General features: G+C 42.2%; 3 protein-coding genes across 5 annotated transcripts; 1 reads left to right on the plus strand and 2 right to left on the minus strand.

Moving 5' to 3' along the window:
• Positions 1–280: 280 nt before the first annotated feature.
• LOC104927093 (homeobox protein Hox-D9b) lies at positions 281–4016 on the minus strand. The gene is made up of 2 exons (XM_010741096.3): positions 1977–4016; positions 281–553 (listed from the first exon to the last, which is right to left on the minus strand). The coding sequence occupies exons 1-2, from the start codon at positions 2668–2670 to the stop codon at positions 309–311; spliced, it is 939 nt and encodes a 312-aa protein (XP_010739398.2). The 5' UTR covers positions 2671–4016; the 3' UTR covers positions 281–308.
• A 2487-nt stretch (positions 4017–6503) lies between these two features.
• LOC104927104 (homeobox protein Hox-D11b) lies at positions 6504–15056 on the minus strand (the record flags this gene model as incomplete). Its single annotated transcript, XM_019268538.2, has 4 exons — positions 6504–7593; positions 8517–8655; positions 9048–9629; positions 14903–15056. Coding segments are annotated over 4 exons (969 nt in total), but the record flags the coding sequence as incomplete, so codon positions are not given.
• Positions 15057–17157: 2101 nt separating this feature from the next.
• Positions 17158–25817, plus strand: lnpk (lunapark, ER junction formation factor). 3 transcript variants are annotated; one of them, XM_010741092.3, is made up of 16 exons: positions 17158–17312; positions 19421–19485; positions 20175–20216; positions 20317–20367; positions 20459–20595; positions 20686–20744; positions 20898–20938; positions 21020–21103; positions 21194–21245; positions 21327–21440; positions 22093–22203; positions 22289–22394; positions 22486–22556; positions 22627–22797; positions 23259–23351; positions 24116–25817. In XM_010741092.3, the coding sequence occupies exons 2-16, from the start codon at positions 19459–19461 to the stop codon at positions 24331–24333; spliced, it is 1377 nt and encodes a 458-aa protein (XP_010739394.3). In that variant the 5' UTR covers positions 17158–17312; positions 19421–19458; the 3' UTR covers positions 24334–25817. The 3 variants fall into 3 exon arrangements, with proteins under 3 accessions (XP_010739394.3, XP_010739396.3, XP_027131919.1); XM_010741094.3 differs by having other exon boundaries at positions 22111–22203; XM_027276118.1 differs by lacking the exon at positions 23259–23351.
• The last annotated feature ends 733 nt before the right edge of the window (positions 25818–26550 follow it).

The following is a 26550-nucleotide window of genomic DNA, read 5'->3' on the forward strand; positions in this document are numbered from 1 at the left end:
TCTGCTGCGCTTTGTTTTGTTTTCTTTCATTCAATTTATGGATCTCCCCCGTGAAATGTTCCCATTCGATTCTCAGCTTTTATTTACAACCGTCGCAGGTTACAGGTCGACTGTCTTCATTTGGCAACATGCAGCTGGAAGAGTTCTGCAGCAGAGTTCAGGGGAGTGAACGTGATGCTCCGGCACGTCCTGCAGACTTCCAGAGCAGCAGTCCGTTGCTTAGTGACAGCTGATCAGCAGCACTACAACCTCACACCTCCTCCCAAACTTCACCCCCACCCCTCCAACGTGAGAAGAAGAAAAGTCCATCATTCATTCACATTCCTCCTCTCCCGGGTCATCAGCTTCTTCATCTTCATGCGTCTGTTCTGGAACCAGATCTTGACCTGTCTCTCTGTCAGATTTAAGAGTCCCGCCACCTCCAGGCGCCGGTCTCTGGTCAGGTACATGTTGTAGAGGAACTCCTTCTCCAGCTCCAGGGTTTGGTGTTTGGTGTACGGGCACCTTTTCTTCCTGGTGGACTTGGCGTGGATCCAACTGGCTGAGGGGTTTTCTGCAGGAGGAAAGAGGGAGGAGAGGGTGGCAGAGATTTTTAGTTTAAGCACACTCACACCACTTCCTGTCCTCTGTGTGTGTGTGTGTGTGTGTGTGTGTGTGTGTGTGTGTGCGCTGTGGGGAGTTCAAAGACTGACATAAAAATCAAAGAAAATATTCTCAGGAAGGTTTTATGAGCCTGCGACTTTTGGCTCATTAGAAAAAGAAACAGCAGCACAAGTTGGAGACTCGGATCCATAAATAAAAAAAGAGGCTGATCGACTCTTTCTCTCTCTCTCTCTCTTTTTTTTTTTACAAACTATTTTTCTCCTTTTTGCTAAAAGCCAAAACAGTTCCTGAGTTTTATTGGCATTAGGCTTGTTTATGAACTCATTTTACACTTCTCTCATTTCAATAATTTAACATAATGTGACACCGTGTGGAATTATGTCTGTGGTTTGCGATGTAGCTGTAGACCTTTAAAAAGATGAAAATGTTTTTTTGGGGAGGACAGAGAGAGCTCGTAAATACAGCCCAGCGTCCCCCAATAAAAAAGCTTAAATCTCTGCCTGAGTGAGAGGCGGCGGCGGCGTTGACCAAGAGCCAGACTCATTTTTTTTAGAAATATTAAACTGCAGTTGGACAGAGAGAGAGAGAGAGAGAGAGATCTGAACCTTTGACTGAGATGAAAAATGTTTTATTGGCTACTTTAAAAGAAAGTATCCAGAGAGTGAAATCACAGTCAGACAGCTCAGAGAGAGAGAGAGCAACAAGTATTTTGGCTTTGGTGATCACACACACACACACACACACACACACACACACACACACACACACACACACACACACACACACCATCAATCACAGCTGTTTGGAATGTTTGAATCTGTGACACAGAAAAAAGTTTTTTAACAATGAAGAAATCACCAAAATTTATGAAGTGAAAACTAATTATTAATTATTAACAGGATTAGTTGTCTTTTAATTTGTAATTTTTTTTTAAAAAGCACTTTTTTGGTGGAACTATTTAATTGTAAAGTATGTTTGTGCACGCACAGTAAACAGATTTATGATTTATGATTTATGGAGCTGTTTTTTAAAACTATTTTTTGGTCAAATAATCCTGAAGAAAATGTTCGTTCATTTCCCTCCTGACCAGAGAGATGCACACACACACACACACACACACACACTCTACCTGTGTCGTGACAAATTGTTGAATAACAGCAATAGCACCTTAATTATTTTAATGGACAATAAAGTTTTATATTTTACCGTTTACAAGACATTTATAGGGCTATAAAAGTCACACACACTTACTTACTTATAGGCCTTTTCTCCCTCTGTCACACACACACACACACACACACACACACACACACACACACACCTGTGTATGCACAAGCTAATAAACATTCCTGAGTTTGGTTTGTCTTCTTTACCCGGGTCCAGCTGCTGCTGCTGTGGTTTTCTCTCCTCGTCTTCTTTTTTGGGCTCCGCTTTCCTCCCCAGCTCCTCCACGGTGCCAAGCCGCTCCAGGACCACCTCGGTCGGGCTGGCGAAGCTGGAATCCACGGGGCTGTCGTGTGACGGAGGAGGGGAATTCTCGGGTTTAACCGCCTCAAACCTCGCGCTCGGATTGGAGAGGTCACCCTGAGCGGGGAGACACCCCGCGGGAAAGCCGGCGGACGCATGTGACAGAGAGGTCTCCGAGGTGGGAGTCGCCCCCTCCCAGCAGCGGACGAATCTACTCTCGGTGGCGGCCGAAGACGCGAGGTGCTCGGTGTGCGTCTGCGTCTGCGGGCCGTAGTACGGGTGGTGGTGGCTCAGGAGGTGGTGTGGGTGAAAAAGGCCGGGGATGGAGGCGCCTGGGGTGGACTGTAGCTGCGGAGAGGAGGATGAAGAGGACGTGGAGGTGTTTGTCCACGGAGAGAAGCCGTTTAAACTCGTTTGTTTGTTGGAAAAATGTGAAAAATCCGGAATGTGTGAGCCGGGGGTCCCCTCCTCTTCCTCCGCGCCACGGGCTGGCTTTGCGCAGCCGGCCGTCGAACCCTGCAAGCCTCCCGGGATGAAATGTGCACCGTACGGCTCCTCGGTCTGGAGCCCCATCATGGAATAATAATTCGTTAGCGACATGTTTATTTTATTATTTCAATAAAAAGACACTTAAGTGCGACTGTAAAACGTTAGATGGGCTGGTATAGTGGCTTACATCCTCCCCTAAAATGGTAGTAATTTTTTTTTCCTGCCCTTACCTTCTTCTCGGCTGCCCATTGGTTACACCGAGGATCACATGGTTGGACTGTATTTACCCAGTAATAGGGAATAAATCAAAGAATTCTTTGTGCTCAGAAATGTGATAGTAGGCCGACTATCCTGCTGCCAGGCGGGCCTGGATGTAGCACATCGCTTTTTAAAAGTCTGCACTTGAAACATGCTTTTACAAGCTGAATAAAGAGGAGCGGGGAGTCCTTTTACAAGCCTGTGTGAAGTGTGTGTGTGTGTGTGTGTGTGTGTGTGTGTGTGTGTGTGTGTGTGTGTGTGTGTGTTGCCAGAGGAGAGATGGGCTTTGGCTCTTTGTCTTTGGACAAGTGATTTTTGAGCTTTTCAGGGAACATTTTGTGCGTTTTATTGAGAAAACTCTCCACTCGTGAGCGCCCAAAAAATACAAAAATATTGTGTTCAGCTGGATTTGTGTGAGTGGACTCAGGTCTTTGTTTTTATTTTGTTACACACTCTGTAGCCAATTTATTAACCAAGCATGGAAAGAGGGTTTAACATGTAAAATCCGCGTAATTACGCACGGATCCGTGCGTAATTACGCGGATTTTACATTTTTAAACCCTCTTTGCATGTTCTGATGTTGAGATCTGCTCTGTCCAATTAAAAAACAGTTCTGGTGAGTGTGGACTTAAGGATTAATTATCTAAATGAACATTTTAAATCCTAATTTGGTTGGATAAGTTTAAAAAAAAAAGGCGAATCCATTTGTCTAAATTCAGAATATCACAAATATTTGTTAATTAATTCAAAGACTTCCATCAGCCGTCATCGTGTCGATGTTGTGAACGTGAAATCTCATTGGCCAGAGGAGAGGATGACGTGCAGCATAGGGGGCGTGGCTTAAAGCCCGTGTTCTAACATAGACCTTGATCGCTGCTTTTTTTTTTTGTTTTGTTGTGGGTTTTCCTGCGCACCCTTAGCGCCACCTGCTGGCCACAAACTTATATATAGTATATATAGCATATAGTGCATTTTATCATGAGCTGTAATAAATCCATCAATAAAAATAGACACACCTGAGCTCTGCAGGCACCTCATCTTTCTTTCTTTCTTTTATTATTATTATTATTTGATTATTGGCGATCAGCTTATCACAGTTATCAATACAAGGTATAGAGTTATTTTTATGGAGAACAACAAACCAGAAAAACAACTTCTCCCAAAACTAATGAGGGAGAGAGGAGAAAAATAAAGAAATAAAATGAAAATAAATAATAACAATGATATATAAATAATTTTAATAAAGTAAGAAAATAAGAATACATATGAGAAAATGTATTGAATGGTGAGGAAGAAGGAAATAAATTAATAACAGACTAAAATAAATAATATAACATATAAAGGGAGGTAGAGGAGAAAGAATATTACTAATATTAAGGACAATAATAAGTAAATAAAGGATGCTCAGTGTCTACAATATGAAATTAAATAATAAAAACACTAATAAGTAAATAGATAAATAAAAATTGGATGCGTCAAATCAGTTCCGTGAGGATCCAGAGAGGACTGTGAAGTTTCTCCAAACTCATGAATCAGCACTTCTACTTTGATTCAGCTGGAGCCCGGAGGGTTCAGGACAGATGGAGTGTTGCTGCGGAGGTGGGTGGGGTGGTCAAGCTCAACCTGCACATGTAACTATAAAGAAACTGACATTCCTCATCATGTGTCACTAAACTGGTGAAAATCTGCATTATTGTTGCTGTTATGAGCTCTGCTTGAACATTTACAGCCGCTTATTAAACATTTATAACAGATATATAAACACTTGAAGTGTTTATTAATGTTTCATATTTGCCCGCAGTGCTCTAAACTTTTCCAATGTGCTGTTTATGGAAGAGGCCTGCAGAATCTTCTTCCAGCCACATTCTCATGTTTCACAAAGCGTTTATTAAATATTTACATGCTGCTCTTAAAGACTTCTTTCTGTTTATTGCAAATACAACAGCTGCTAATTACTGCTGCTGTCACCGACGTTACCACTGCTGCAAATCTTCATACAGCAGCTACAAATACTGCAACGTACTATTACTGCTGAAATATTTGTGACACATTTTAACAATAAACCAACCGAGTGAACTTACAGAAAGTTATAAAGTAATGCCGGAAAAGAAACATATTTAATAACAGCCAATAAAAAGTATCATTATTATTACTATAAGCAGAGTCATGTTCCTTTTTGTGGATCTTAAATTAAAGATATATTTAATTATAAAGTTGATTTGTGGCTGCTGCGTTATGGAGTTAAACAGCAAAGAGCCCATGATTTACGGGAGTGTTTTTGAATATTTGAAGTATTTCTGATCAAATAAACTTCAAACAGTAATCACATGAAGAATAACTCGTGTTTTTTCTCCTCTCGTGACAACCGTTTCTGCAAATACTGCAGCTGAGTTACTGCCGAGTACTGCAGTACACTCTGCTGCAGCTCTTACAGATACTCGAGCTCTCGTAGCAGGACTCTCCTCCTGGACTCAGGTGTCCACTTTGTTGCACATGCGAACACACCGACCTCTGGACCGTGTGTCTTTATTGTCCTGTACTCATCTGTATCACACCTGATTTACAACAACTGTCAATTATATGTTTACATATGTCAACTACTTTTAGCCCTAATACTTTAACTACTCCTGCTATTACTGTTTGCACTGCAGTAACTACAGCAACAGTAAAAGGCCGTAAAACATGAAATATAACAAAATAAATGTGTTTTTATTGTACACACTAAAACACAAAGCCTTTATTTATATACATGCATTTTGAGTAGTAGTATTTTATATGAGAGACTGCTAATTTTACAGGAAAACAGCCTTCATACTGTGTTTTCATTTTGGATATGGAATAAAACAGCAACCATGAAATCTACAGTACTAAATGTCTTATTACCGTAATATTAGGAAAAAGTTATTACAGTTTTTTAACATCTTTTTACCTTAAAACAACATCTTCTTTCTTTCTTTATTTTTTTTTACAGTGTACTTGTTTTGTTATGAAATTAAAGCGGCTCAGCCTTCAAAATAAAAGCATATAAATAAATCAGTTTAAAATGTTCCTGTGTGTTGGTCTCAGCTCAGTCTTGTGGTCAACTTTATTGTAGGTCGTCAGGTTAAATGCCTTTAGTTCCAACCAGAAACACAATCTCTCCTTTCATCTCCTGCTTTTTATGTCACACACACACACACACACACACACACACACACACACACACACACACACACACACACACTGAGACAAAGAGACAGCAGACTGTCTGTATTGCCCCAATAAAAGCCTTTAGGTTGAGGAAACGGTGTTTGTGGCGGTGTGCTGTGTGTTGCGGTTCAAGGTTCATCTGCAGCCTTGGACTCACTCTGTGCTTCTGCTGTCTGGACCCGTGTTGTTGTTCAAAGTCTGGGTCAGAACTCCAGATTGAAGTGAAGCCAGGCGAGCTGTGGTTCGTTCTCTTTCATAGTTTGTCTCCTCGTCTCTTACAAACGTTACACTTCATGGCCTTTGTTAGTGAAACCTGAGGCTGATCTTTAGTCAGGGTGGCTGTTTACAATTCAGGCATCATCCATCTGAAATGTGAGCCTATTAAAATGTGCTGCTGGGTATATTTTTGTGATCGCACATGACGTTCATTTCATTTTATTACTACATGAAAACACCCTGAGACGATGCTTCAACAAAGCAACGTTTTATTTCTGCAGTTTGTGTGAATATTTTTATATTTTCTAAACATGTGGAAACATAATTTCACATTCAGATTAAACATAAAGGTTTACAGGTGACATATAAATACATTTCAAATATGAAAATGTATAATTCATCAAATCTAAGGAATAAATTCCATCCGAACAAACCACAAACACCTCGTCTTGCAGAGATATCGTTTAAGGTTGATACATATTTTAATATCAAAGTGATTTGAAGTACAATACATGAAAATATTCAAATCCAAATTGAGGATTATTGCAATGAATTCAAAGACACAGAAGCAGAAGATAGTCGTGAAATAACAGACTCATTAATAAAGGCATGTCATCAAATATTTAAATACATGAATACAGTTTTAATATGTATTATTTTTTATGATACAGATATAAAAAGTCAGAAATATCAGAATAACTCAAGTCGATTGTCTTTAAATGATGATATTTATGTGCTAACTAGACGGTTACAGTCGATCTTATGAGGCGTAAATATATTATATTATTATTAAGATGCATCAATTATAAACAAATTCACATGAACCACGATTTAAAATTCAGCAAATCAGCTCTGTCCGTTATAAAAGACACACACACACACACACACACACACACACACACACACCATTAGATTGTCATGTCAACAGTTCATGTTTCCCTGGATTCATTAGTTTTGTTCGTCAGATGAAAAGGTCGACGTCCGTCCTCATTTCTTGGTTTTTATGGGACGTGAAGGCCCGAGGCCGAGCGGCCGGTTTGTTTCTTCACAGCAGGCCTCATGACTTCAGCTTCTCTGGATGTTTTCCTGATGACAGGCTGAATATTAAACAGAGATGTCGCTGTTGTTTTGAATTGTTGAACACAGCGGGGGCCCGGACATGAGCCTTGGGGCCTCTCCTTCAGGCCTGCAGGGACACGGAGCTGAGATGTGATTTCTGTCGGTTTGTTTGCTCCTCGGTGGCTTCCTGAGAGTTCTGGACTGGACTCGTCCGTGCATCAGAACAGGTGGTATCTGGTGTAGTACTGCACTCTCTCTTTTCTCAGCTTCTTCTCTTTCATCCGTCTGTTCTGGAACCAGATTTTCACCTGTCTGCATCCACAAACAAGCAAACACAAACAAGTCTTTTTATTTTTGGATTTCTTTGTGCCGTTAGATGAATGTGAGAAGAGAAACATCACCCAACAATCATTTCCATTAGTCAATTCATCTGCCTGCTTAATCAATTAATTAATTAACAAACACGCAGCCTTAAAAATATTCTGCACAAGCGTACAACTCTTTTCATCTTACAACATTTTGCACATAATTCACTGTTCCTCTTTTTATTCATACTCATACACAGATTAAGAGACGATACACTTCATCTATCAGGAGGTACAAATATTTAATACAACAGTGTATTTATATCGTTTATATCAGGCATGTCCACAGTCGTTTTTATATTATCTGATTTATGTGACTGAAAGATTTGTCTTTTTTTGTTCGACATAACGAAGCATCTGAACCTTTAAGGGCAGAACTGCTGCTGTCTGTAAATATAGTTCACACACTGACTGTTATTATTACTCATAATGTTTAAAATGATTCATACAGTTTATTCTTCTGACTCCAGATGTTTGTTTTGTTGGTTTAGATTTGGTGACATTAGCATTTTTAAAAAAAATCATAATTGTGACAATGAAAATAAACAGAATCTGTATTAAACTTGTATGTTTGATTTATATTTTTTAATACTTGATATTTAATGTTTGTTTTGCAGCAATAACAGATGAATTCCTTCTAAGTCTACTTTAATAATAAACCTCTTTCTGCTTCTGAAACAGGCCCGAGCTGTCACATCAAAATAAAAACTATTCAAATTTTCTGCAGATCAACAAAATATTGACTCTGACTCTCTGATCATCATGCACATGTTTAAATATTCATGCTGATCATGCAGCAGTGTGTGAACTATTTAATCAGCTCTTTAATGTTGAACTTTAATATTTCATCTGTTTTGCAGAGACACTCACCGGTCTGTGAGGAGCAGCAGGCGGGACAGCTGCATGCGTCGCTCCTTGTTGATGTAAATGTTGAAGAGGAACTCTCTCTCCAGCTCCCTGATCTGCTGCTTGGAGTAAGGACAGCGCTTCTTCCTCCGCACGCAGGGCTCTGCGGGACAGAGAATAAAGGAATATTAGTAATCATTCAAAAAGACGCAGATCCAGACGGATATGATTTTAATTGAAGGTGAGTGTAACCGAGACATCATCTAATTAAAGCACTGTGAGCTTTAGAACAACCACAGGAGAATTATTAATGTGGAAAGTTTCAAAATAAAACATTTTTGTTTTGTTTCTATGCTTTATTTTGAAAAAAGAAAAGACAGAGAAGCAGATTAAATATAATAATTAAATAAAGATTGAAGTGTTTGGATCAGTTTGATCTGGAGATACAGACTGTGTGTTCAGTTTATGTTTTATTTTGGTGGAGCTTTAAATGTTATATATTATTATGTATTAAATATGATTTTTATTATTAGAAATTAAACTGAAATAACATACTTGGCTTGCTCCCGGTGTGCCTGTAGTCTCCTCCACAGCCGCTGGATAACGGCGCGTCCTCCTCGTCCTCCTTCCCGGCCTGCGGTGAGTCTGACCCCGCCCTCACCTCGCTGCTCTCCCCGCTATGACAGCTCGTCCACTCGGCTCGATTCGCCGCTCTGTCCCGCTGTGTGATCTCCACCACTTCTCCTCCACCACCTCCACCTCCTTCTTCTTGTGCATACTCGATGAACTGGTCGAAAACCGGCGGCAGGATTCTGCTCCGGCCTGCGGGGAAGAGGAGCCGCGAGCCCGGCTTGAACGCCGCGTATCTGTCGGGGAAGCTCCGCGGGTCTCCGTGCACACGTGGAGCGGGGGCTCCGTACAGAAAGCAGTCCTTACCGGTGCTGCTGAATATGGACTCGGACTGGGAGCCACGGTACTCGTGGTATGACTGTGGAGAGGCGATGGCCCGGTTCGCCTGGTAGAGGGTCCATTTCCACGGAGGAGGAGGAGGGCACTGCTGCCGGGGCTCGTAGCAGCTGTAGTCCGACAGTCTCCTGGCTGAGGCCGCGCTGTAGTCCAGCAGAGGAGAGATGGAGCCTGACGGGGACGGATAGGTGCAGCTCGGTGGTAAATACATGTTCAGATTCAAACAGTTAGGTCTGCATCCTGACCTGAGCCCCTAAACCTCCAGCAGAAGAAGACCCGTGAGGTCTCCTCATCACCCCCAGACCTCAGAGAAGCTTCTCTCTCTGCAAAGTGAAGGAAACACTTTGACCTTGAGCCTGCGTCTGCTGAGTGCAATCAACTTAACCTGCAGCACAGGCTGGGCTGCAGTCAGGCCCTGTCAGATCCGAGCTGGGCCAGCCCTAAACACACACACACACACACACACACACACACACACACACACTCAAAACACTCCCAATAGTACTGTAGTTCAGCCTTTATGGCATTCATTATAAACATTCAATTCCCAGAAGGTGAAACTGAAGTTTAAACCTCACAGTGAGCGTGATGTCCCTGATAAAAATGTGTGTGTGTGTGTGTGTGTGTGTGTGTGTGTGTGTGTGTGTGTGTGTGTGTGTGTGTGTGTGCAGCTCATAAGACTTGTTGTACTTGTACTGTAAAACCACAGCAGCAGATGTTTAAAGCACGTTTCTCGGGAGTCTTCATGGGAGAGAGAAGGAGCACAAACAAGGCGTGCAGGAGGGTTAGGCTTAGTTTTTACGAGGATGGCTTCATGGTTAAAAACTTTAAATCTGTTTTGTCCTAATTAAGCCCAATTAACGAAGGAATGTCTCAGCAGTTGAGCTGAGATGGAGACTGGAAGCAGCGTGGTGTCTAGTTGTTTACTTGCTGAAATATTGACTCATGTTATGATTTAAGGCAGCAAACGACCCCGAGTTTAATTAATCGAATGCGCTCATGTATTCTGCAAATACTTTGGTGACCCTCAGATCAGCGTGCAGGGTCAGATTTGTGTAAAACATGAAGGGAAAATGATTCTTATTGTGATTTTTCGCTGTGTTTTGTGACATTCCAGACCAAAAACTGCAGAATTTTTATCTTCAGTATTGTGAAATATTCAAAGTTGCTCTCTTAGTTTATTGTTAATCTTCCACTGAATGTGGTGCAGTAGCAGCATCCTCAGGTTACCTCTCAGTCATGTATGTACAGTATATATATCCGGTGTGGGGACCTTGTGGTTTAAAGGGGACTTCCCCATCCATTGCTGAGCAAACAGTCACATGTCTTATCAAAGGACATTTCCTCTTTCATGAGGACATCTCGCTGGAACACATCAGCTTTGTTCTGATCTGAGGCTCGGCCTTTGTTTCTGAATATCGACGTGAAATTCGATGTTTCACTCAGGTTCGTTAGTTAAACTTTGTGTTTTTGTCCCGTCTGTCCTCCAGCATCTGTTCCACAAGGTCATGTTTGCAGGATTGTAACTGCTGATTGCTGTTTGCTGGGTTCGAGCACATGCAGCCTCTGAGATTTACAAAGATTGCTAAGTAGTGAACCAGTAACTGTCATTAGCTCAGTGAGCTGTGCAGCTAACCGAACTCTTGCCCGGGAGCCAAACCTGGCAGGAAAACCACCTCAGTAGGCTGCCAGACTGGCCAGCGCTGGTTTGAGAGCTTACACTAACCCTATGGTTCATCGTGCTATCTGCGATGCATAGCGGTGGGGGTTTAACGCACACAGGTCGCTCAGTATCTACCTGTTTTTACAGGAAACACGTACAAATAAGGAAGTAAACAGCAGCTCTGCTTCTTGTTTCATACACTGTGATGTTCTGTGTTTGTGCCCAGTAAAGTAATGTAAACCATTTCACAGTAGTATACTGTGTACGCAGTCAAAAACTACAGTAATTACTGTAGAAAATTACAGTAACCAATGACGTACTGTAGAGTTACCTGTCAACAGCTGCCATTTAGTTACAGTGATTGCATTTACAGTAAGTTACTTGTCAGCAGCTGCCATTTAGTTACAGTGATTGCATTTACAGTAAGTTCCTTGTCAGCAGCTGCCATTTAGTTACAGTGATTGCATTTACGGTAAGTTACTTGTCAACAGCTGCCAGTTAGTTACAGTGACTGCATTTACAGTAAGTTACTTGTCAACAGCTGCCATTTAGTTAAAGTGATTGCATTTACAGTAAGTTACTTGTCAACAGCTGCCATTTAGTTACAGTGATTGTATTTACGGTAAGTTACTTGTCAACAGCTGCCATTTAGTTACAGTGATTGCATTTACAGTAAGTTACTTGTCAACAGCTGCCATTTAGTTACAGTGATTGCATTTACAGTAAGTTACTTGTCAACAGCTGCCATTTAGTTACAGTGATTGCATTTACAGTAAGTTACTTGTCAACAGCTGCCATTTAGTTACAGTGATTGCATTTACAGTAAGTTACTTGTCAACAGCTGCCATTTAGTTACAGTGATTGCATTTACAGTAAGTTACTTGTCAACAGCTGCCATTTAGTTACAGTGATTGCATTTACAGTAAGTTACTTGTCAACAGCTGCCATTTAGTTACAGTGATTGCATTTACAGTAAGTTACTTGTCAACAGCTGCCATTTAGTTACAGTGATTGCATTTACAGTAAGTTACTTGTCAACAGCTGCCATTTAGTTACAGTGATTGCATTTACAGTAAGTTACTTGTCAACAGCTGCCATTTAGTTACAGTGATTGCATTTACAGTAAGTTACTTGTCAACAGCTGCCATTTAGTTACAGTGATTGCATTTACAGTAAGTTACTTGTCAACAGCTGCCATTTAGTTACAGTGATTGCATTTACAGTAAGTTACTTGTCAACAGCTGCCATTTAGTTACAGTGATTGCATTTACAGTAAGTTACTTGTCAACAGCTGCCATTTAGTTACAGTGATTGCATTTACAGTAAGTTACTTGTCAACAGCTGCCATTTAGTTACAGTGATTGCATTTACAGTAAGTTACTTGTCAGCAGCTGCCAGTTAGTTACAGTGATTGCATTTACAGTAAGTTACTTGTCAGCAGCTGCCATTTAGTTACAGTGATTGCATTTACAGTAAGTTACTTGTCAGCAGCTGCCATTTAGTTACAGTGATTGCATTTACGGTAAGTTACTTGTCAACAGCTGCCAGTTAGTTACAGTGATTGCATTTACAGTAAGTTACTTGTCAACAGCTGCCAGTTAGTTACAGTGAATTACACAGTAACCAGTTTACAGTGTAGGAACTTGAACCCTTTTCAACACGTGTTCTCATGTAAAGACCAAAATATGTCTGAGGAACTTTACTGCAATTTAATATTTTATTAACAAATAAGATATGAAGTTATAATCCAGGGTAAATTCAGAGCTACAACAACCTGCAAACAAAGTCGACCAAATAAAATCACAGTGATGAGTATGAAGTGTAACGTGGTGCTGGAGGGGAGCTGGGTGTCCTGTGGGGCAGAGACAACAGGCAGGGAGGGAAAGCCACCTTTCAGCAGGAGAGGCCTCCTGTACGGAAATCTAAATCATGACCCGAAGTGGCTTCTCACTGTAACAGAACCAGTGCACACATCCTTTATCATGAAACATAATGCTTATTGTCAGCATGTATGTTAGTTCTGCACGATCCGGTGTAAGTAGCTGATGTTCTGAGGACATTTTGACATGTCACAGTGGGGGAAGCACAGGTGTAAATAATAAAATGGTGGCTGAATTTCATCCAGCTGCTTCAGTTTCAGGATCCTGCTCGTGTTCGTGTCACTTAAGAACGGAGCCGTCGTTAACACCTGAACACCGGCGTTTCTCCTGCCAGGAAAAGTCTGCTGGTTGTTGGTTTGTTGGCGCCTCAGCAGGTGCCTGGTGGGCGAGACATCTTTGGACATTGTTATGAATATGTTTCTCTCACTGCACACATGTTCACGGCTGCCTCTCACACCAACACAGTGACTTCTTCAGATCCTGTCAGGCTCTCGGTGGGTTTGATTCTCTGACTTATAACTCAGAGAAACACGGAGCCGTCTGCAGCCAGCGTGAACTCAACGAACAAACCAGATGTAGACCCAAAATGTGCGTTGTGTGGTTATATTTAGGTCTTCACATATCATGGGCAGATGGAAGTGTTTAAAGGAGCTGCAGCAGAAAGCCCTGCAGGCCTGAGTGCCGTACGGGGATTTCCCCATTTATTGCATAATAAATATTTATGTCAAATTACTTTGACTTTGGCCATCTAATGCTCAGCACCAGGATATATCCTGATTTAATACATCACCGTATACTCATGCAATGATGGGAGCACATCACTGTTGTTTAATGTTGAACACCTCAGAGCGCACACGTGATGCATGAAAAATACAAAGTAATGAACTAATATTCAATATTCTGACGTTTGCTCTGTGCTTCTGTGTTTACGGCAGCTGTGAAGGGCCAAGTTTGAAGTCACATCACGTGAGCTCTTTGCTGCACTGCTATTGGATTTCAAGTGTTGGGGCTAAATCGATATGATGTGTTAAATGTTTTCACTGCAGGCTGATCTGAAGTATTAATAATCAGGAAAGAACGAGCTCTGTGGAGGGAACATATAAGAGATCATATGAATAAAATAAATAATAATAAATAAAAAGGCCTGAAGCATCCTGAGCAGGAAACAGGCCAAAATGACACGTTATTATTATTATTATTATTAATATAAATAGAAGTTTGAAAGAGAGCATTGGTGTTATTTAAGTCCTGAAATTCATCGTTTCCATTTCAAATATTAAAAGCCATATTATTTATTTATTAACATGCATTAACCTCCGTCACTGCGTGCTACCGTGCAGATAAATACTCTAATAAATACGTACATATAATGAACGACACTGCAATAAATCATTTTATTTATGTGATCAGGAAAAGGCCTCAACATGGAAACTGTTTATTCCTTGTTACATTTTATATATTATTTTTTTTTTCTTCTTTTAATTCTTGTTTGTAATTTAACAATAATTAAAACAATTTTAATAGTTTTTAATCCACATTTTTTTTATTGGTTCATTCAAAGTGAATAAATCCTTTTCTGGGTTATGAGACATTTTGTGCGTTAAAATAGTGTGTGGTACAGCAGCAGCAGCAGTGGTAGTAGTAGTAGTAGTAGTAGAAGAAGTAGTAGTAGTAGTAGTAGTAGTAGTAGTAGTATACATTTAGTGAATCACAGGTCAGACAGAATTATTTGAATCAGCTGAATTAAAAGTTTACGCGCGTCGACACGAGGCACATTTGTCGGTGGAAGTTTGGCTGAAAGAAGAAGAAACAAACTAAAGAGAGCAAATGAAGACAAGAAGAGAAACTTAAAAAAGATCACATGTATTTTAAAAACACTGAGCACAATCACGGAGGCTTACCGTGTCCGCAGGATAAAAAAGGCCGCACAGACTGCGAGCGGATCCGGCTTCGGGCGCCGTGCGTCGGCGTGGCCGTGCAGGTGTCCACACTGACTGCCAAGTCCAATAAACTGCTCCAAGACCTCAAACTAAAGTGTCTTTGAACCGTGTGCCGTCCACCCGAAATGTAAAGTCAATAAAAAGAGACACAGACAGCAAATGGAGGCTCGCAGGAGGCCTTTCATCCCAGTGTGCCACAGCGGCTCTCAGCATAGAAATGCATGTTAGAAAAAGTCAGATACCATTTTCACTTTTCATCTGATTGATTTTCTGAGAGTTTTACCGGATCAGCTTTTTGCTTTTTGCCACAAAATCAGCCTAAAATATTTTTGCACGTGTAAAATGCGAATAATCAAAAATAAAATCTGAAGTTATGTGATGAAGGCAAAAATATGAAATGAAGTTAATAAAGATGAAAACACACAAACAGTCTGAAAACAGGAGAAATTTAAGTGTCAGACGCTGCGCGTTCACAAGACGGTGACGACTTTCCATTTGTCCCACTACACACTGTGTGTGTGTGTGTGTGTGTGTGTGTGTGTGTGTGTTTTTTATTGTTTAATTTATTAAGGGTTAATGAAACGGGAATAACATCAGCATCAGGATTATTCATCAGCTTTAATACACATCAACAGCATATCTGGTGTGTGTGTGTGTGTGTGTGTGTGTGTGTGTGTGTGTGTGTGTGTGTGTGTGTGTGAGAGAGAGAGAGAGAGAGGGAGAAAGAGGGGGAATGAGAGAGAGAGAGTTTTATTAGGCCCATAACTCTTGAGACTCCAGAGGAAGCTGTAAGCATTAAAGCTGAAGGCCAAATCTCTGCACACTGCAGCCTAATCTGAAACAGCTCAGCTGGGAGTGAGGAGGAGGCTGCTGATTATCACAGCTGTGTGAGTGTGTGTGTGTGTGTGTGTGTGTGTGTGTGTGTGTGTGTGTGTGTGTGTGTGTGTGTGGCATTGAGCCCTCGTGATTAATGCAAACTATGAAATGATATTTCAAGTGTTGATCTCAGCTTCTACCTGCAGGCAGCATCCTGTCTCAGAAATCTGCAGATCGCCTCAGCAGCTGTTCTTACCCGCAGAGAGGAAGAGTCAGGAACTGTACAGCTGTTCAGCTGGAAATGAAATTATTACAGCGCAGATCATTTGGAGGTATTAAAATAATAATAATAATAATAATAAGACTGCATGATGGAGAGATCTGCGTTAATTGTTTTAATTGTTTAATTAAAGATGTGATAACAGCGGAGTGGAAATATAACTCAGCTTCCTTCACACTCGGGCCTGCATGAAATAATAACAGTGTGACATCTAGCGGCGGAAACGTGAGTTACAAATGTTTACGTTGGTGCATTTTATTGTGAAAGTCATAAAGTCCAATAAATGTATTACTTAGGAGTGTGTGGCGGAAATATGACACCGTCAGCTGATAAACATGATTTTATTTTCTTTATTTCACTTATTAGATAGATAGATTACCTAACAAAGACTATATAAAAAATATAAAGTGACCGTAGAAATAAAAATGTTTGACAGATGAATGAAAGGTGAGGCAGCAAGGAGAGGTGATATAAAAATAAATAATAAATAATAACAAATACTAAATAATAAAATGAATTAGATTAGATTAGATCAGATTAGATTTACTTTATTCATCCCACGACGGGGAAATCTACTTAAGGAAAGTGAAGCATACACTACAGAATCGAAATATTATAACTACAATAAACACGAAAAACAACCAACCTTCAACAGAAAGTACTGGAGGATAACAGTGGCATGATATAAAAAAGAGTATGTAATGTAAAGTGACCATCATGTAAGAAATATTAACAAGAGTAGTGACCATGATATAAATAATATGATAAAAAGTATAAATATAAATAATAACTGCAAGGTATAAATGAATCAACATAGAAACAGAACAGGAGACTCCAACATGATCAGCTGGTATATATATATATATATATATATAATATATATATATATAATATAAATATATATATATATATAATATATATATAATATATATAGATAGTATAATATATACAAAATCATAAAATATATACTGTAGAAATAAAAATAAAAATGATTTATAAAAATATAATAATATTTACAATTAATGAATTAATTTAATTTAATAAAGTCGTTTTAAAAGCAGCATGGTTAAAAAACTACAAAAGACTACAACGCAAAGGACTCTGGGAAGCAAATCCCGGCTTACGTCACCTCCTCCTTGTTTGGCGTTTACGTCGGTTACGTCACAGCTGTCTCGCGCGGCGGCGGTTGGAGATGCTCGCGCTGGGCTAGTGTGTTTTCGCGCTAATTTGACGCGACAATGAGCGGCTAACGGAAACAATCAAACACCGACTGATGTAAGTAATTAATATTTAAGATCATTAACGACGTCATAACGGCCACCAGCGGCGCGTGCGCTTGTTTGTTTGTTTGCTCGGTGACGTCGCTGCTAGCCTGCTAACTGTTAGCTCGGTCCACGTCACTTTGATTCACGTTGATATTTACGTATTTTACGTATTTTACGTATTATACGTATGATTTATAAGCGTAGCGTTAGAGCTCTGCGGGACTTTCTGTGTCCGGCTGTGTCCGGTTCATGAGAAATAAGACGTGTTATGATGGAGCAGCTAACGTGAGCTCAGGCTAAGATACGCTTAAATCACTCAGTGTAAACTACGTAAACTGCGCAAACTGCGCGACCTTTCACGTACACACAGTTCAACATGTAGTGTGTGTTGTGACAGCAGCAGCCAGTCACGTGTTGTAAAAACTCCTGAGTCATGCTCACACAGGTCACGTCACGTCAACCTTCATCATTTCATTTATTCATTTGATTCATTCAATGGGACCGTGTGCAGTATTCAACATACATGATTACAGCTGCAGCTCACAGCTGCTCTTCATCTGCACACACAGTTAAAACACAAACAGCACATAACACACACACACAGTGTCAGAGCTGAGAGTCCTTTAGAGTTCATGTGGTTTGAAATGTAACGATGCATCGTGACACGATTAAAAATCGGTACAAATACGTGACAGAAAAAATGAATCGCGATTCTTGGCGAATGCGAGAGAAGTAGGATATGTTGTTTTTCTTACGTTATCTTAAAAGTCACTGGTTGGTGATTCATTTGTTCAACGTCAGACAAGTCACGTGACTCACGTCACTACGTAGGTACGGAGCACAGAGCGAGGGGAGACATGGCGACGGTAGAAAACATCTTTGAAACAGAGGACGCAGCGAGCAGCTTGAAATCAGCTGTGTGGAGCATTTTGGATTCCCTGTATACACAAATACAACCGTGAGAAACGGACAAAACCAAAACAGCATGGAAATATAGAGAGACATGCAGCGGCAACACGAGCAACATGCAGCAACATGCAGCAACATGCAGCAACATGCAGCAGCAACACGAGCAACATGCAGCGGCAACATGCAGCAACATGCAGCGGCAACACGAGCAACATGCAGCAGCAACACGAGCAACATGCAGCGGCAACATGCAGCAACATGCAGCAGCAACACGAGCAACACGCAGCGGCAACACGCAGCAGCAACACGCAGCAGCAACACGAGCAACACGCAGCGGCAACACGCAGCGGCAACACGAGCAACATGCAGCAGCATATCAGCCGCCAAAGTAACGTTACGGCACCTTGTGACATCACAGCAGTTTGAGATTATTCTAAAGAAAGGAGATATCTGTCGTGTTTTGCGCTTTTTATAAGAGAACACAAACTGTTTGAGAGTTTCTGTAAAGAAAGATTTTTTTCCTTCAAATAAAAAGATAATTTGATTTGGTCAAATTGTCTGTAGCTCATTTTGGTTAAAAAAAATCGTATCGTGAAGAAAAAGTCGTGACTCGAATCGAGTCGTGAGTTGAGCGTATCGTTACAGCCCTAGTGCTGATGGAGCTGCAGCTCTTTATATCGTCAGGTGGAAGTTTATCAGGTGTTCACCTGAGAAGGCTGATCGCCCAAATGCAGAGCGACGAAATGTTACGGTCCAATCTGTACAGAGGATATTCTGGAGGGTCTAACCGAGCACAGTCCTGGAAACTGGCTTTTTGTTTGTATATGGATTCAAGACATCATCTGGTTGTTTCTCCGATAATACAATAGGAATCATAGCGTGCATAAATATCTTGGCTGCGCTTTCTAATGTGTCTAAAATTTTCTAAGTTGGACTTTAAATGTCGTTTCATCCAGAGACAGAGTCACACTGCCGAGGTGCCCTCCAGCAAGGCACCGGTCACATATGTGCTGTGTCACAGGCGAGCTTCAGCCTCACAGTGTGATGTCTGTCGGTGCTTTAAGCTTCTTACATAAGCAGATTTTCTCAGTAAAGCCACAACAGCAGCAGCCATTGTGTCCGTTTGTTCTGTCGTTAGCTCATTGAATCCTGAGATAACGTGAGTTTGTGTCTGCTGTGTTTACCTGACACGTGTTTAACGTCCCACAGTGAATCAAACAGGAGGACGCCTGCTGCAGGTCGCAGACATGGGGGCCCTGATATCGCGGTGGAAGGTGAGTGGATTAGAAACGATCAGATGTTATGAAGGTTTCATAACGTCTGGATCAAACTCCTCGAGCGGAGAGAGCTGCGATCACAGGTCGCCTTTCATCACAGGGCTGACAGAAATCAATCAGACTGACCCTCCTGAAGTTTCAGTGACTGATTATTAAAGTGACAGGACGACGTTTTTAACATTAGTGAATGATTTCACAGTGAAACAAAAAGTTCTTTCTGAACGTGTTAGCAGCAGTTTCTGGATTTGATTAATTTATCATGTGATGACAGCAGCACGCTGAACTCTGCACCCGAGCCTGAACGATGTGAAGAGTTTCATTCATTCATGTGTTGACATGCTGGACGTACAGATGTATTTCTATGTATTTACATAAAGCTGTTTGTCTGTGTGACACCTGATGATGAGATGTTTGATCGGTTTCTCCCCTGAAGCTTTGAGCTCCAAATGAAAACAATAATATCTGCATAAAGATGTTTATTGAAGCTTGAATTTGGAGAGTTGTGTTTGTCTGTGTTATTTGTTGTTTGTCTTCACCTGAGGACTCGGTCTACAAACATAAAGACAACGTTTGCACAGCGTTGTTGGAAAATAAAATAGTTTCTTCACCTTCTACCCGTTTTTAATCAGCTGGAGCGCGCTGATGAAGCTGTTCTCATCATTCTCTGATCTTTCTCCTCAATCCAGGCGAAGCCGACCACAGTAGAGCAGCTGGAGAAAATCGACAAGGTAACGCAGGACGCACAAAGAAGAGCATCAGTTAAAGTTGAACTCTAGTCTGAGCCTCTGTCTGTTTGAATAACCTTTGACCTCCACGTTTCCCCTGCAGGAGATTAAAGAGCTGGAGGAGTTCAGAGCCAAAAATCAACGTCTGCAGAAGGTGAAGTGGACGAAACATGCGTGCCACGCAGTCGTAGTGTTGAGCCGTGCTCTCTGTTTCCTCATCCATGTGTTTGTGCGTCTCTCTGCAGCTGTGGGTCGGACGCTTGCTGCTCTACTCGTCGGTGCTGTACCTGCTGACGTCTCTGATCGTGTACTGCCTCTACCTGCCTGAACAATGGCTGCACAGGATAGCCATGGCCCTTCCTTTCTTCGTATACCCCGTGCTGTGAGTCTGATTTTAAACATGACACAGCAGAAAAGTGTTTGTTCCTTTAAAGCTGACAGGTCAGCTTCTCTTTTTCTTTCCTGTCTTCAGAGTTTGGTTCATCAGGAAGTTGTTGGTCTTTCTTTTTTCCAAACGCACTGAAAGAAACAGTAAGTAACGTGTTATTATTATTATTGTCGTAGGTTCTTATAGTTAAACTGCCGTCTGATTCCTGCCTGCACCATCAATATGAGACATTTTAAACTGCATCACACATCCGCCACATCCAAATATGTTTGACGTTTTATTTTCTTCATTTTTAGATGATAAACTTGAAGATTTAAAAGCTTCCAAGAAAAAGATTGTAAGTGTCTCGAATCTTCACAGTTCACTTTGAATCCTCGCGTCAGTCGAACACGGAGAAACGTTTGTTTTGTGTTTGCAGCTGGAGGAAGTGATGGAGACAGAGACTTACAAGAACGCCAAACTCATCCTGGAACGCTTCGATCCTGAAGCTAAGAAGAAAGCTGTGAGTGTCTGTGTGTGTCTGTGTGTTAGTCTTATCTGTCATTGCATCGTTGTTTTCTTTGACTTTTGTTGGTTTGCCGTCTCGTTGCAGGAGCTGGAGTCGACCCCGGTGCGTCCTCAGATGACTCCCAGACCAGGACAAGGTACGACACACATCAATACACAGACATGTAACGCTTGTTGAGTCTGAAAAGTGACGAGCTCTGTGTGGATTTGTCTTGCAGAGATTCGACAGAGAGGAGTGCCGATGAAACCGATGCCGATGGGCACCCCAGCTGCAATGGCAATGACTCCTGTTGGAGCACGGCCTCCACTGGGACCGGGGGGCACACCAGTGGGTAAGAGGGTACACCGAGATACTTAACAATAAGTTTGTGAGTACTGCGAGAGCTCGTCAGTCTGTCCACACAGCAAGAGCTCGTCAGTCTGTCCACACAGTTAGAGCTCGTCAGTCTGTCCACACAGTTAGAGCTCGTCGGTCTGTCCACACAGTTAGAGCTCGTCGGTCTGTCCACACAGTGAGAGCTCGTCAGTCTGTCCACTGCTAGAGCTCGTCAGTCTGTCCACACAGTGAGAGCTCGTCAGTCTGTCCACACAGTCAGAGCTCGTCAGTCTGTCCACACAGTTAGAGCTCGTCAGTCTGTCCACACAGTTAGAGCTCATCAGTCTGTCCACACAGTTAGAGCTTGTCAGTCTGTCCACACAGTGAGAGCTCATCAGTCTGTCCACACAGTTAGAGCTCATCAGTCTGTCCACACAGTGAGAGCTCGTCAGTCTGTCCACACATTTAGAGCTCGTCAGTCTGTCCGCACAGTTAGAGCTCGTCAGTCTGTCCACACAGTTAGAGCTCGTCAGTCTGTCCACACAGACTCTCAGGTGTCCTGGTCACGGGGGCGGAGTCAAAGTCACTTGGAGCGAACAGCTCGTCCAGTTGTCTTTGACTTTTTAGACGTCTGTCTGTGTCTTCATCCCGTGTTGCTCTCCCGACAGAACCTGTCTCCCTCTCAGCTCCAGGAGGACCACCGGAGAGATCTGCTCTGTCTGCCTCTGTCCTCCATGGGCCAGTACCCAGGACCCCCTGCTCCCCTATTCCAGGTGTAGGTAGGTGAAGCCTCTGAGTGCAAAGTTAAAAAGAGAGTGAGTGTGTGTGTGTGTTAATTATCATGTGTGTGGACTGTCTTTGCAGGTATGCACCCACCAGGTCCTCCATTAGAAAGACCCATCCTACCCAAAGACAGAGGAGTTATGGACCGAGTGATTGAGTACCTGGTCGGGGATGGACCACAGAACAGGTGTGACGTCCTCCGACCTGCATCCAGATCAACCTGCAGCACCATCAGGACAGCAGCAGTTTAACCTGACCTCATCTGTCTCTCTCCTCAGATACGCTCTGATCTGCCAGCAGTGTTTTTCTCATAACGGCATGGCTCTGAAAGAAGAGTTCGAATATCTCGGTAAGATTATGAACTTACTGTTCATGAAATGACGCAGTCTCTCCCTCTAACTCTTCTTTCACCTCTCCAGCGTTCCGGTGTGCCTATTGCTACTTCATGAATCCGGCCAGGAAGACCCGCCCTCAGGCTCCCAGGCTTCCAGAGTTCAGTTACGAGAGGAGGCTGAGAGCAGAATCCCGCTCCCCTGGACCGACGCCTCGCTCTGGGGCAGACAGAGAGGAGAGTGCACCCCCTTCTGGAGGTATTGAAAAACACAGATACACAGACGAACAAGACCGACCAGCATCAGGTCTCCAGTGGAACAGAAGCACTGCTAGAAATCAGTAGACTTGAGGCCTACACACACTCACTCCATTCTGTGCATCTTCATATTACTCACTCCATGTCCTAACCAGTCGTGTTGAATGCTTCTTAGTCCAGTGCTCCTGTTGACCTCGTTTGTTTGATTCCTTGACAAACGTTAATGAACTTTGATGCTTGTTTGTTGGAGTTTGTGAGACACCACCACCACCTTCAAATACCTCCATCCTCTTTGCCACAGGAAGCAGCAGAGGGTGGAGGTGAAGGTTAAAGTCTCACCCCACAGATTGATTTTAAAAAGAGCTCATTTTAAAACTAAACCGCCTGCCTCCATCACATTGTTCATTCATGAAGTTCACTAACCGTGACCAGTTGGGTTTAACAGTGTGATCTTGCCTCTAGCCACCATGGCTCCGGCTCCGTGGAATTTGGTCCACAGTTTCCAGATCCAGCAGAGTCCAAAGAACCCTCAGAACCGACCTCTGCAGAGTCCAGGTCCCCCCCTCCCCCTTTACTCCTCTTCCCTGCACTGTCTGATCCGGCTTCATTTGAACTGATCTGATCTGGTCAATCCTCCACGCTGTAGAATCCATAACACGTTAGAACGCAGACCAACGCCAATCATCCAATCAATACCTCTAATCACACTAACGGTTCAGCGGACGTCACACCAGACCTGGGTCAGATCATGTTTACAGAAACATTTGATCAAATGTTTGGAGGTTTGGATTAATCCTGACTAACACTAATCATTAAAAATCCTCGTTTACCCAGATCTGGAGTGTCCAAAATATTTAAACAAACTTCCTAATTAATTTCTAATCCATTGATTTGTTCTCCAGTCTTTTTACTTGATGTCTAACATTGTCTTAACTTGAACATTAAAGGTCCAGTGTGTTTACAGAAGATAATAAATCTACACACTGGTCCTTTAAACCTCTAGACCCCAGAGCAGCCGTTTAAAATCATTCTCAGTCAATCAAAACACAGATGAAAGTCCTGATCTTTGTGTTGCAGATGGTTTGAGTTGTCATCAATAACCAGAACCAGAAATATTCATGATTACGTTAAAACATTATGAGTTCATCGTCAGTAAACAGAGGGACTCAGCCGGCTCTCAGTGCCCAGACAGAGGCTGTTTCCTGGGGGGAGAGTTCACAGAAGAGTCGGCAACATTGGAGAAATGTTCCGGGGTCTAGAGGGTTAAAAACAGACAGAGTGACAAGATGTTTAAACTCACTGACACGTCTTCTCCTCAGATGAGAAGGACTTGGCTGAAGACGAAGGACTCACCAATGATGTAGAAGGTGAGAGCCAATCAGAGGAGCAGCCACAGCAGCAGCAGGTGGAGGAGGAAGAAGGAGGAGGAGGAGGAGGAGGAGGAGAAGAAGAAGTGGTTCAGAAGGAGGAGGAGGAAGAGATGGAGACGGAGCCGAGTCACAGCGCCCCCTGTGAGACTGAACCTCAGCCGTCGTAGTCTCTCAGAGTCCAGAAGAGGACGGAGGACGTCTGATCGCTCCGTCCTAATGAAAAAAAGGTGTCGGCCATGATAGACGGGTGGTGTTTTAAAGCAATATGTGTGGACGAGGACGGTCACCTCCAACCAGAAACTCCACCATGTTTCTGTCTCTCGCCATCGTGCAGAGACGATAATGCAGACGCGTGTTCTTCATGAGATCTAAATTTAGTGTCAAACTGTCCAATAATATTGTCTTAGTAACGCCAACATATCATGGCCTCTCAGACGTTTGATGGAGGAAGGTGGAGGACTGTAGCTTCTTGATAGAATTAGTCGGCTGCTGCTGCTCATTTCTCAGTATTTATGATTTACACGATAAGATTCTTTTTAGGTTTGAAGTTAAAGACTTGATGAGTTTAGATTTTAGGCGCTGGTTTGTCCTCGAGTGCAGAAACTGAAACATCCGTATAGACACGTCGAGTATCTGAAGACAAACCAGCCGTGGACTGTCATCAGCTGTTTACAGAATATGTTAAGTTAATCCCACGTAAACACTCTTCGAACATTTCGCACTGACGCTTTTATCCTGCTGACGTTTTTATGTGTTTTAATGTTTTATGAGCTCGTCACAGAGCGCACAGACGAGATAACGGAGCTGATGTTCTGAAGACCACTCATGCCTTGTTTCTTCTTTGTTGGTGAGATTAGACACAGCTGAAGTGTGTGTGTGTGTGTGTGTGTTTATAATAATGACTTTGTGTTTCAGTTTATTTCCTATAACTCGTCAGCTTCAGTGCAGCTTTAGTGCTAACAATGAACGAACTGAAAACTGCCGACTCGTCTCAATCAGCTCGTTGCCAATCAGCCGGCTCACCCGTTTGCCAAATCTCCGTCTGTCTCCTGACTCCATTTGCACTAAGTTTGTATTTATTCGGCCACGTTGTGTTTGAGTCTTCGGTTGACAGCTGTTTGAAACAACAGGCCTGATTCATTGAAGTGTTTGTCCGTTCGTTTGAAGACGTCCCAGCCGGTACCCGGTGCCATCGTAAAGCCCGCTTTGGTTGATGCTGAGTTTACAGTGTAGCCTGACGTATGTTCTGTTATTAAATGATGAGTGTCTATGCAAATGAAAGTGTCACCGCGTTGAATCCTGTTTAACATTTTGTTTCTGTGTGACTTTAGTTTTTAACCTCACGACGACCTTCAGATGATTCAAGCTGTCCGTAAAGTTTTGGGCTCGCCTTCTGAATATTTATTGAATGTTGAGACTCCGGCATGAATTTAAAGTTGCTCCACTCTCTCCTGAACGCAGCTTTGACATTTTGACTCTGTCCACCAGGCAGCAGCATTGCATCATGGTACCTGTACCAAGCTTTGTATCGCCCCCGGTGACACGTTGATCCTCTTTGTACTTTGCTACATTTATCCGTTACACTTTTGCCTTTGCTGGTTGTCATCAAGTGTGTGCATGGCACGCCTAATAAAGTTTTTCAACAAAGGAACGCCCTGCTGCTTTACCTGATGATTTGTCCTCGTTACGTGTCGTAATGTTTAGCATGATGTTAATCGACCTTCAGGCTTTTATTTGTATCTACTTTTTTATGTTTTGTTACAGTTCTGGCTTAAATCTGCTGTTTCTAAAAGTCTTTAGATTTTATTTGATTTCTGAAAATCATCTTGCGACCCTCCTCTTGCTGCCTCGTGACCGCCCGGAGGGTCCAGACCCCCACTTTGGGAACCAGTGACTTACCTTTAACTACCTGTGAGGCCAGAAACAACGAGGAACTGATTTAGATACTAACACCATGATACGACAGAGGAAGAGAAATGATTAATGACTTTTATTTTTCACTCTCACATCTACACAACTGCAAATATATATAAAAAAAACTCCCACAATAAATGATCCGCTCAACATGACAGCAGAACTTTATCGCATCATTAAACCAAACAAAAGGAATCACAGCTGCAAAATAAATCAAGTTGCCTCAACACAGGCAGCAACGCCGCAACCTGTGACGATGTTTCAAAAGTAAGTTTCATGGAATCTTTCCACGTGTTTGTCTGATCAACTTTACTCCCACTGCATTTATTCAAATCATCATTTTCACTGATTCTGGTGAAACTGGATCATATTTTATGGAGGAAATGTTTTCTGGTTTTCCCTCTGATGTCCTCCGGCTGCTCCGCCTCAACTCTCTGTGATTTACAGAGTTTATGATGGACAGTGAAGTA

This window comes from Larimichthys crocea, unplaced genomic scaffold (assembly GCF_000972845.2).
Source record: "Larimichthys crocea isolate SSNF unplaced genomic scaffold, L_crocea_2.0 scaffold307, whole genome shotgun sequence".
Classification (NCBI taxonomy): domain Eukaryota; kingdom Metazoa; phylum Chordata; class Actinopteri; family Sciaenidae; genus Larimichthys; species Larimichthys crocea.

Excerpts from the sequence above, each read along its gene's own strand:
- LOC104927093 (XM_010741096.3), bottom strand. The coding sequence starts at position 2,670 with ATGTCGCTAACGAATTATTATTCCATGATGGGGCTCCAGACCGAGGAG. Across the intron at positions 554-1,976 it reads GCAGCAGCAGCTGGACCCGG|AAAACCCCTCAGCCAGTTGG; the intron begins GTAAAGAAGACA and ends TTCCTCCTGCAG.
- lnpk (XM_010741092.3), top strand. The coding sequence starts at position 19,459 with ATGGGGGCCCTGATATCGCGGTGGAAG. Across the intron at positions 21,104-21,193 it reads CTGAAGCTAAGAAGAAAGCT|GAGCTGGAGTCGACCCCGGT; the intron begins GTGAGTGTCTGT and ends GTCTCGTTGCAG. Across the intron at positions 23,352-24,115 it reads CCGACCTCTGCAGAGTCCAG|ATGAGAAGGACTTGGCTGAA; the intron begins GTCCCCCCCTCC and ends TCTTCTCCTCAG.